The following is a 12,279-nucleotide window of genomic DNA, read 5'->3' on the forward strand; positions in this document are numbered from 1 at the left end:
TTTTATAAAAGTACTATGATTTAATACTTGTAATATATATAAAACTAATTAAGTGTTTTATTTAACGCTTTGCCCGTTACACCACGTACGCATAACATTTTTGTATGCACATACTTTTATCATGCATACAATATGAATCTTTACCTGTTGATATGCAAAATTATCAAACGTTGAACATTTTTGGCAATTAGAGACAAATTATTTTTTACATTTCAAATTAACGATGTGCTGATATTCCATGAAACGGAAAACGGGACCTGATTTCGGGCCCGATATCGGAAATAATGGAGGTATAGGTAAAAAACTGCAGTAAGTCACCTGTTGTATGTAGTTGTGACGTGTTCGAATAGACATTTGTTTTGTTTGTGTGTCTTTTAAACATGTATTGTCTATTCGAACACGCCACAACTACATACAACAGGTGACTTACTTAAGTTTTTTACCTATAATTGGAGCTCCTATGATATTATCGTTAACGCGAGATCCTTACTTTATGGTAAGTCCGATTTTTACCTCCTTTTCGAGTGACAAGTTGGTGTCAAGGTGAAGTTATAAAGAAATTTCATGATATTATACGTAAATGAATCATTATAATTGGAATTTTCTTACGATATGGCAGGCCACGGTGTTGACGATGATCCAAGCTTGAAGGGTCTTACTCGTTACTTTAACAGCTCTACAACGAGAGGGAGAGCAAATGTAAGTGTAAAAACCAAATACGAAATTGTTTTCTGTCACTCTTTCATATTTCATATTTCTGTCGCTCAAAAGCGAGAGAGAGGCAGATAACGATTTCCGGTGTTGGTGGCAGGCCCTCTATGGGTATATAAAAATGCTTTTAGGGTAAGAGATTGATTGTGGGTGTAAAATAATGAATGTACGCATCCCATTTCTAATTGCCATGCTACGGAAACTGCTTACCATCAGGCGGGCCGTATGCTTGTTTGCCACCAACGTAGTATAAAAAAAAAGGGATACTCGATTTTGTAGCGTTACCTCTAGTACTTACAAATATTACATATATATTGTTGTTAGTTAGAAGGTGAACATCCACAGGGCCGCATCGTACACAAACGATCAATGGACGCTAAGGTCCGACCGAGAATGCTTTTTCTGTCTCGGCCGAGAACGAGACCGAGACCGAGATTCAATGGGATTCTCGGCCGAGACCGAGACCGAGACCGAGAATTTATAAAATAGACGAAAAAAAACCGTTTTTTGCAATCAAAATGTTTCAATAGTCGAAATTCGACGATTTATCAGAAAAAGTTATCATGATCAATTCGTAGCGCTATTAAATGGTATTTTTATGGTTCCGTAGCCAAAATGGCAACTTATAGCGTCTGTCCATATGTCACAACCATTTTTTTACTCGAAAACTATACGATATATGGAACGGAGGTGTATTATGTAATGTAAGTCGCATCTTAGTAAGGTAAATAATTAAGCTGTAATATATACTTTTTCAGGAAAATTATTTTGAATATCTTTTTATTAAAACGAAGCAAGTGCCACGAACATTCTCTCTTTTGCTTGTCTGACTTTTTGTATTGTATGAATAATGTACGGAACCCTCCATTATGCGTTTCCCGACACGCACTTGGCCAGTTTTTCTAGTACGGATGTGCACAAAAAGAGGAACAATAACAATAATCAAAATTATACTTATGTCCAATATTCCACAACAGTAATCCGCCACAGGTATTGTTTTGTACATACCTACTATACCTTATCTTTTCCCGTAAATAAAAATATATTAAGTATCAAAATACCCAGTGTCATCTTACACCCAAATTTAATTTAAGTTACATCTCAATAACAATATACACTCATTTATTAACTCTTCCGCAATAACAACAACCACAAAACGAAAAGAACCAAAGAACAGATGGCCTACCGCGAACCACGTTCGACGTGTTGCCTCCCTGTCACACTTACACACAAATTTACAAGTGCGACAGAGAGGCAACACGTCGAACGTGGTTCGCGGTAGGCCCTCAAGTCATTACTGGCAACCGAGCCTATCCGATTCCAACTCAACACCGTATTTGATAAGTAATTGGCTTAAAATGTGGGTACGAAACCAATCAAAATCACAAAAAACGTCACATCACGCGGGCGATGCCACCAACGGGTGGCTTAGAAACGGGCACTCGTGTGCGGTAAATTCAAATCCACTAATGATAACTTATTGCCTAGTCTCGGTCTCGGCAAGAATCTCGGCCCATTTTGGCCGAGAACCGAGACCGAGATCTCGGCCCGATTTTTGGCCGAGAATACCGAGACCGAGACCGAGATCTCGGTCGGACCTTAATGGACGCACTTGTGTGACTTTCTCTATACAACAACGGCCCTCTATACAAAGAATTCTAAAATCCGTTGCGTGCGATGCGCACGATGCGTGCGGATCAGTGGACGCACTTGTGTGACTTTCTCTATACAACGGCGCTCTATACAAAGAATTCTAAAATCCGTTGCGTGCGGATCAGTGGGCGCACTTATGTGACTCTCTCTATACAACGGCCCTCTATACAAAGAATTCTAAAATTCTTCTCTAACTTACCAAAAGGCGTCTCTATAGGGAGCGTGCATGAACTGTAGGAGGCAGCATAGGAGCCGTCAGATTTTTGGCGCGAGGCGTAAATGTGATGTTTATTGTTCCGATGTAGCCCACAAGATGGCAGAACCTACTATGCACAAGAAAACACGGGACGTGTAAATATACATGTTTATGGTTCCGTTTCAGGCCACAAGATGGCAGACCCCCCAACGCGCACGGTCCCTATAATTTATATTTATATCTATAGTCTTTTTTTATACCTATTTATGTTGTTTGCCATTGATTAATCGTCATAAGACATATTCTTATTTAGTACTTTCAACGTTTTGCAGGTAACGAAAGTGACTTATGCGTTGCTTGCCGTGTATTACTTGTATAGTAAAATGAAGCCTCAGCCTAAGCCTAAATCTAAAAAGTGAATGCAATGTTAATGATTCATTTACAATTTTCACTAAGTAAGTAACTGTGAAAGTAAACTTTGTATCGTATACAGTATACAGAGTATTTTGGTGGGATAGTGTAAGGAAATCCGAAACTATTGAAGAGTATTAAGGCAAAGTCATGAAAATGGACACTATGCCAAAATTGTTTTCACAAAAAAAAAAATTATGTTTGTTAAGACAGCTTTTCTCTATATTAATTACAATACATTTTTTCCTTACTATCCTACTTAAAAGAACAATAGATAAACAAAACCTACTATATGAAATTGAATAATCGCCCCATTCGCGCCAGATCAGAGGGCCTACCACGAACACCGAAATTAGTAAATTGCGGGCATTTTTCTCTGTCACTCTTAATACACCTTAATTGGAGAAGAAGAGAAAATATGCTCGCAATTTGCGAACTTCTGTAGTCGCGGTAGGCCCAAAGATGTAGGTCACGTTGAAATTGTTTATTTTTTACTTTCGTAAAGTGAAGGCCAGTTCAGACGGGAAACTGTTCCTGAAGGAAATAGAAATTGGCGTTAACTTCTGCATCACCTAGTTGACCTAGTACGTACACAATTTAATCACCAATTTTAGATATATGGTGACATTAAAGTGCTCTTAATTAAATATAATGCCCCCAAACGCGCATACAAGCATCATAAATTAGTTTTCTTGCGTCCGCACCTCTCATTTTAAATATAATGCCCCCAAACGCGCATACAAGCATCATAAATTAGTTTTCTTGCGTCCGCACCTCTCATTTTATCAGTCATAATCTTACAATCAAATAAAGTGGAATCGGCGAGCTAAATTCACGTTTACGTCCTCCCCACATGATTTGATCATATTGCCAATAAAATCCAGTCTGGGCTGGCCTTGATGTTTATTCGTTATTAATTATTATAGTATGTGAAAGTACAATTTAATTCGAATTATAAATATCTTAAATAAATTAACAAAAGTACATACTTGAACACACATGAAAATGGAATGCAGTTTTACCTAATCTGTGGCGTTTGTTTCTATCCCATTTGCAGTATCGTCTCTCTCACTATTCTAACCTGCTAGAGTCCGTAATTACATAAGAAGGCTAAATTACATAAAATTCAGGTAAATTACTGTTTTTTCGCTTCCTATATGTAATAGTGTGTGTAAATGGAGTATCTATTAGTTATTTACAGTTGATATTTGTTTTATTGCCTACAGAATGGCCGGAGACAACGCCGACGGAGCACAGCTGAAAGGCTTGTCTAAGTATTTCAACAGCCAGACATACAGCGGCAGAGCAAACGTTAGTATATTTTTGGTGGTTTTATTGTGGAACCCGTTACTTCCACTCTGACGTCTTTGACCAACATTCGAATGCGCACTTGGCTACGCGAAGTATCATCATGTCACCTGATGACAATGTCTCTTCAGTTCTTGGAGCTCTTATATGATGTTTATTCAAAATTACTGAATATGTGATAGAAAACTTTAATAAGTAAAATAATAACAGGTGGCACAAGTTCACCCAATACATAGGTTAAGCCTGGACATGGTCCGGTGAACTAAAAGCATACTTGTTGATTATAAGCATAATGCCTACTCTTAGAAAGGCCTACCATTTGTCTAGACTCTGAGTATCCTCAAATTTGTTGCTGTGTCAAAACATTTAGGCAATTCAAATATCCAGAGTTTTAATAATACTGAAATCATAAACGATATCAGTAAATTATATGATGGGTGGTGACAGGTGTAACTTACTTGTATATAAATTTCACTTTTTAGCACTGTTATGTTCTTATTGATTCACCAGTAGACTGCGTTAAATGTTCAGTTCAATCTCAAATACCCCATGAATAAATAAATCTGACAGTTAGAATGACACCAGCAAACGGTTAATGATCATGCTCACTGTTACACTACGGTTCACGTTTTACTTTATTAAACCATGTCTAAAGGACATATAAAACTCAATGTAGGGTTCCATTGCCCTCCCGCCAGGCACAGATGGGAATAGGCGCTTCATATAAATCATTCCTATTCATTCCTATGGCTGTGGTCATATGGGATGGGGACAAATAGGAATATGCTTGATGACAGCTCTACTTATAGATACATCTACTGATTACAGAGTTGGTAATTTATATAAGTGATATGTGTTTATTCTTATACCTAGTTCTTGTTAAGCTGTTATTTTAACATGTTTTCTTACAATGATTGGAATTTCATGAGTAGCAATTTTGTCAACCAAAGATGGTATAAACCATCTGTAAACAGTTAATTTTATGCTTATGTTAAATTGTCAAGTTATCTCTTTATATATAAATATATTAAACCTTTTTTTCAGGTGGCCAAGGCGACATATGCATTCTTCGGCGTAGTGATCCTTTACAACATGCTTAAACCTAAGTCAAAGTAAATACACACTTCATAATTTGTTAATTATATCGTAACTAGCCATGGTTTCTGTTAAGTAAAATATACATTCATTTAGTGAGAAGTAAAATCATGTAAGTCACTGAAAATGCTTTTTTTTACGTAACCTATTAATTAGTACAAGGGGCCGGGTTTCCACCTATGCCCGGGCCTAGGGGCCCGTGCAACCTAGCAATGGTTTTGAGATGGAGAAGGGAGGCCTCCTAAATTCTAAGTGCTTAGGGGCTCTAGGACTCGTAAGTCCAGGCCTGAGTACTAGTACCCTGTACTGACGAATACGCCGTTGCAAGCCAGCTTGTGCTGAGGGTGCTCTTTTGTCATTTTGCGTGTATTTAAGTTGGTGTTCATTATTTGTTTACATATAAATTTAATACGTAGCACTGCCAATGATTATTGTTAACAAACGACCCGGTTCAGTTTCGCACGCACACAAAAATATACACCTAAACCTTCCTCAAGAAATCACTCTATACTCTATTAATACGTGAAAACATGAAAATCTGTTCAGTATTTTTTGAGTTTATAACAAACAGACGCGGTGGGGGAGTTTGTTTTATCGGGACCGTGCACGACGAGAGCGCCACGCAGCGGTTGCAACTACCTATAGCCCCGTATTTTGTCACAACTATTAAGCAAAAAGTAAGTACCTACATAAATCACAATAATTTCAGTGAAAACTACTGAAAGGATTTTTATGCGGTTTTTACCTATGAATATTGTGGTTCTTGAAAAGGCTGCTCGAGCCGTTTGAGATATAACAACACAATGTATGGTGGAAATTGTCTCTTTTAATGGTCTACAAAAAAGTCCGCGATAGTGTATGTCTATCTTTTAAGGATAACTTACTATACCCATTCTTATCTCCTACAAAAAGATTTCAAAATATGTGGTATTTGAAAAGCTATTAACACGGATACAGTATAGGGAGCGTGCATGAACTGTAGGAGGCAGCACAGGAGCCGTCAGATTTTTGGCGTGAGGCGTAAATGTGATGTTTTTTGTTCCGATGTAGCCCACAAGATGGTAGAACCTACTATGCACAAGAAAACACGTGACGTGTAAATATACATGTTTATGGTTCCGATTCAGGCCACAAGATGGCAGACCCCCCAACGCGCACGGTCCCTATAATTTATATTTATATCTATAGTCTTTTTTTATACCTATTTATGTTATGTTTGCCATTGATTAATCGTCATAAGACATATTCTTATTTAGTACTTTCAACGTTTTGCAGGTAACGAAAGTGACTTATGCGTTGCTTGCCGTGTATTACTTGTATAGTAAAATGAAGCCTCCCTATAAGGACCGTGCGCGTTGGAGGGTCTGCCATCTTGTGGCCTGAATCGGAACCATAAACATGCACATGTACACGTCACGTGTTTTCTTGTGCATAGTAGGTTCTGCCATCTTGTTTCTCACATCGGAACAAAAAACATCACTTTTACGTCTCGCGCCAAAAATCTGACGGGTCCTGTGCTGCCTCCTACAGTTCATGCACGCTCCCTATTAATAATTATCAAATTGTGCGAAATATCAAAAAGTGGCGCCATCTAATAGATGCAACAGATAAAAGGCCAAAGGTATACAACCTTTAGCCGATGGCCGGTAAGTTGGCGCCACTTTTTGATAGTTCACAAATTTAACACATATCAGTAAATAAGGATCAAAGTCGAATGGCGTTCTAAAAGTTTTAATCATGTGTCAAAGATGGCAGTAAATTTACTGTGGCTACGACATTTTCTTTGACAATCCACCTCTCTTTCAAATTCACTTTGGTTATATTAAGCATACACACACACTAGTTACATTATACAATTTAAAATATTTAAGTGAATATCTCGGGAGTAATCGTAAATTAAAGTTCCATTTGGAGCCATATGACTTGTATGAAATGTTAAAGACGCTAACTTCCGTTAGTGCCTATTTTTACCACATTATGCGCTGCGATCGATTTACTTACCCCCACCATGCACTTCATTAGGTGTAGTGAAGTGATGTTCGCATTCACGAATAAAAAAATAAAACTTATACCACATCGGTGGGGAGCGAGCCGCCACAGCTGAAAGGCGGAAGCGGCCACGCATACCTCCCTTAGGGAGGTATCGAATGACATCCCATTCACGAATAAAACGATAATAATTTTATATACTTTATTTATTAAGATACACGTTCACAGGGTAGGTACATATAAAATAATTGTGTTAAATGCATCAGAGAAAATAAATACAATAATTTCAGATCTTAAGAATACTAGTGACAGTCTTAGGAAAATAGAACATTTGAAATCATCTTTGGCGTAATCATTTTAATTTGAAATATTATGGGCATTTTCATTTTAACTTTATAGTCTGACTGACTTAAATGTTAAGGTCACGTCACATCTAACTTTCCTTTATGTGAAGAACGCTTCTCAGCCTTTTAATGTACATGACATAGTTACAGAAATAAATAAAAATGCCCATATAACACAATCTCGGCAAAAATATAAAGAGATAAATCAAAATTATATGAAAAGCAACATGGTGTAATAATATCAGTAACGTCTCACACATGCCGTGTTTGATCTCCGTTTGTGCATATTTTTTTTAAATAAAGATTAGGTACGGGCACGTCTGAAAATATCGGTACGAAAGAAGTGCCAAAAATATGTATACAAGACTTTATTGCCCATATATTAAGGTAGTGTATCCATATTTTTGACACAGTTTTCGTACGATATTTTCAGACGTGACTGTACATATTAAATATAATACTAACCTCAAAGCACCAATAAATAATGAAACAGTAGCGTAATGACTACAGCGGTAATCTCGTATCATTTTGATGACAGTGTAGGTTTCAGAATCGTGAAAGGCAATTTAAATGGAGATTCTTTATATAACATAATTTTTTAACTCAACGCCACCGTCACCAGAATGATACGAGACTACCAATGTAATAGTAATGAGATCGAGAACCTTTAGGGTGGCAGTTGCAGCTACACTACATAAGAGTTCGAATCATTACGCGTCAGTAAATAACGTACAGGATCGTCCTAAATACCGCTCTATAGTATGATGTCTTAATATCAACATGACTAGTATCTTCATGTTTTCCATCCTAAAATGCAATTCTTTTGAAATCCTACCTAATATCAAGGCCGTACAGATCTCTCCGTCTGCGCTACATCACAGTTCATGAAGCTCAGCCCTCGCGCGCGGGCAGACTCGCACCGACCGACGTCAGCTATCGCAGTAAGCAAATTAAACTAATAAATAGTACCTAAACGAGAATACTGCCTGGCCACCGGCCCTCACATTCATGGCACGCACGCCTATTACAAAATCATTCATTCAGGAACATTTAAAATACAAACAGAAAGTAGAGGTAGTCGGACACAATATTACAACTCTACTCTCTATGTAATATTTATGTGTCTACTGATAGATATTGATCACGTTCACACAATAATAGACCCAGATACTATTTTCCAGATTCGATTGAAGTCAAGAGCATGTTCGTGAGAACATGTCAGATTCATTTGATTTGAATAGTATGGGAACAATCAAATTGAAGAATACATGAAAATGGCCTGATAATTATTAGCACTCGTAGAAATTTTAGAATAAACTCAAATCACATAAAGAGAGACCAACACATGCTAACATAAATAGATATACATTTTTTAATACCTCAACAGAAATATAGTTAATATTAACTATGACATTTAAGGCCACTTGCACCATCCTGGGTTAGCTACTAAGTCAGAGTTAACCGTTAACCCAGGGTATAATTATACTGGTAACTCCGGGTTTAACCGGTGAACCACGAGTTAGTGGCTAACCCTGGATGGCGCAAGTGGCCCATAGATGGCTTAAAATACCCTTTACTTTATTGCACAGATATAAGTTACTTTGACACCATAATGATAAAAAATATGATCAGCGAGTATTTGCTAGTACATGACATAGGCTCAGAATTACACTATAAGTAATCTATTTTGACATCGAATCGATACTTTGTGTGTTTAAATATCTAACGAGTAACGTTTAAAGGCAAAGTTAGGAGTACCATACCATCAGGATGTCACAAAACTAGGAAACCATTGCAAACTAGAACATTTAGATATGGAATGTACCTGAGTGGTAGCACTAGCGGACAATTTAAACGCATTGGTTGTTTAGCTACCACTTTAGAAACACTTCTGGATGGAATGCAAAATTGGAAGCTGCGATAAAGCAGTAATCCTACATTTTAATATTACGCCTTTAGACAATGGGCAACTATTTTAATATTTAAAACCACCAAAGTCAACAAAGCTTGGAATACCAATTCATCTTAGTTTTGATACAATTCAGGATGGACTTAAAATTATGATACGAATTATATCATAAAGAAAACCTTTAACGAGTAGGTATTAGTATTGCGTAAATGTATCTGAACATGACGGAACTGATTCTGATCTTGATGTGTCTCAAAGTCTCTCCGAAAATTGATGCTGTGTAGTTTAATGGAACATGTTATGCTTATACCTAAAGCTTCTTAGTAATTCTTAGATACCTTTACAAAATTCGAAGGCATTGCTAGTTTATAAGTTACATCCAATATATAAAAAGTACAGCTACTACGACTAACATGATGGCCGTATAAACAAGTGTCATTTACGGACACATGACTTTTGTTGTCTAATTCTCGTAGCCGTCTCATGAAATTATTTGTTGGTTCCATCAGTCTGGATATTATAATATTATAGTAAGAACATTTTTCTCTTTGAGTCTTGAAACATATTCTTTACACGTTCAAGTATCGTACCTCTTTATACCGTATTGATGTTTTGTTTTGCTCTTTGTTGCTCAATTGTTTTTTTTTACATTCGTCGAGGCATAGAGTGGCAACATTAGTTTCACAAGCGTGATTTGAAGAAACTAGATATTTATGTTTCCTTTTGATCATAAGTTTTTCTATTCTGTATTGATTTTTTGACCGTCTTTTTCCATATCCAAAATGTCACGTAAACGCCATTATCATATAGCACCATATTAGAATATGAACCATATTAAAAAGTATGAAGGTTACGTTGACCGCGTACGGCATGCCCATAACACTTAAACGTTTTTATTGTTTATCTGTCGTAGGAACTTTACGTTCCGTCCCCGGCGTCCGTCTGTTTTCCGAAGCGCCCTCTGTACTGACCAATATACAGTTGTTTACCCTGAAATAAGTTTAGTTAAGAGGCGAGGACGCTGTCGTTCAGTAGTAGAACAGGTGCGGCTACCGTCTAGTTGGCTGACGGCCGGGCGAGGCAGTAGAGCGGCGGCGGCGGCGCGGCGCCGGGCGGCGCGGGCTCGCCGTCCGAGTCGGACTCCTCGGACGAGGCGCGCTCGGCCGCGCTCAGCGCCACGCGCGCGTACTCGTCCGTGTCTATGCTCTTGCAGAAGTGGATCGCGTACCTGCAACACCGACTCGAGTCAGGGGCCGCGCGCGATCCACGTCCAATATGGCGCCAGCAACTGGCATTCCTTAGGGAACTGTCCTCCTACAATCTGATTTTAACGAACTACTGTCACGTTCCCAGACATTACCTATGAAACGCCGGATCGGAGTAGCCGATATGGAAAGTTATGATTATTATAGTTTATTGCAGTGACTGTGTACGTGAAAAACGTGGCAGAGTTCGTAATGTTAATCACTATCATAATTTACGAAAGTCTCATTTACCTGAGTTTCTCCCGCAGCACCACCTTGCAGGAATACCTCGGCATCTTCAGGAGGAAGAAACACGTATAGCTCTCCGGTAGGAAATGGTCCGGTGGCTGGTATTTGTCCAACACCTAAAACATTTCAAATATTGTAGCCGCAAAGATAAGAAGATAATATCCAAAAACTATTTAATATGTACAAATTTATTAGGGATCATACCGTTCCCATTCACATAATTTCTATAAGCCTCGTTTATTGTTTCCTTAGAATCTGGAAAGAACTCTGTTACGAATGTTTATGGGTTGGAGACAATTAACTTGAACAATTCTTTTTTGCAATTTTTTACGTAGTAGAGAAATAAGTAAGCATAGAGTGCTCTCTCCATAGGTCGGTTATCTTACCAAAACGCTTATATTATGTGTGCCGTTCTACGTCCGAGATCTTGATTGAAAGCGTAACGACGCCGTTTTCCGATAGATGCCGCTAGCTTCTATGTAGTCATGACGCCATGACGTAGTTTCCGCATCCCCTCCCGGCACACAGAGCTGCCAACGCGCCACGACTGGCCGCCATGACATTGTTGAGAAGTACCCGTACCGTCAGCATAAAGAGGCTACCAGAAAGACGTTACTTAGATCTTGGGCGTATCAGAAAACAATAATAACTTTATCGGTAGGTTATTATGTGTTCCGTTCTACGTCCGAGATCTTGATTGATACCTGTTTATTATCTCCTGTCGGCGAGTGCGAGTCGGCGGGCGTGCAAGCGTTAGGGCATAGCTACTGGCATAGAAGGAATAAATACACATATTATTTCGACCCATGAGATCACAGTAACTTGTTAGAATTTTACATTATAGGTAATTAAGAATTTTGAACTAGGTTTGATTCAGAAGTGATTTGAAAGAGACTTCTCATTCGAAATCGCATGTTGTACTTAGAATCGTCTAAAGAAAGATTCATGTTGCTGATTAGATTTAGTCAAAATATCGTTGATTGGATAGTTTTGCAGCCGAATTGATGACTAAGTAGGACATCGCGGATCGAAAGCGCGGTGCTGGCTAGTGAGAGCGACGATCGTGAGCTCTCAGGTGGCTGACGTAGCCTATTTTTGCAGTAAATGTACGGCCACACTCACCGCAAGTCAGCACCCCTCCGACAAAATTGTAGTTTATGACCGCAGATG

The 12,279-nt window shown here is 38.3% G+C and overlaps 2 protein-coding genes across 3 annotated transcripts in view; one reads left to right on the forward strand and one right to left on the reverse strand.

Annotated features, from left to right (window-relative positions):
• Nucleotides 1–563: 563 nt before the first annotated feature.
• Nucleotides 564–5,501, forward strand: LOC133524220 (uncharacterized). Of its 2 annotated transcripts, XM_061860119.1 has the most exons (5): nucleotides 571–699; nucleotides 2,893–3,015; nucleotides 4,029–4,101; nucleotides 4,198–4,282; nucleotides 5,324–5,501. In XM_061860119.1, exons 4-5 carry the CDS (start codon nucleotides 4,199–4,201, stop codon nucleotides 5,393–5,395), a joined length of 156 nt encoding a protein of 51 aa, XP_061716103.1. In that variant the 5' UTR covers nucleotides 571–699; nucleotides 2,893–3,015; nucleotides 4,029–4,101; nucleotide 4,198; the 3' UTR covers nucleotides 5,396–5,501. The 2 variants fall into 2 exon arrangements, with proteins under 2 accessions (XP_061716109.1, XP_061716103.1); XM_061860125.1 differs by lacking the exon at nucleotides 4,029–4,101 and having other exon boundaries at nucleotides 564–699.
• Nucleotides 5,502–7,553: 2,052 nt separating this feature from the next.
• Nucleotides 7,554–12,279, reverse strand: part of LOC133524232 (probable E3 ubiquitin-protein ligase HERC2) — a 115,857-nt gene continuing 111,131 nt past the window's right edge. Inside the window, exons 89-90 of the mRNA XM_061860135.1 lie at nucleotides 11,113–11,225; nucleotides 7,554–10,844 (exon numbers count right to left, since the gene is read on the reverse strand). Coding sequence (XP_061716119.1) covers nucleotides 10,673–10,844; nucleotides 11,113–11,225 — 285 coding nt within the window. The 3' untranslated portion in view covers nucleotides 7,554–10,672. The remainder of the gene's footprint in view (nucleotides 10,845–11,112; nucleotides 11,226–12,279) is intronic.

This window comes from Cydia pomonella, chromosome 1 (assembly GCF_033807575.1).
Source record: "Cydia pomonella isolate Wapato2018A chromosome 1, ilCydPomo1, whole genome shotgun sequence".
NCBI lineage: Eukaryota > Metazoa > Arthropoda > Insecta > Lepidoptera > Tortricidae > Cydia > Cydia pomonella.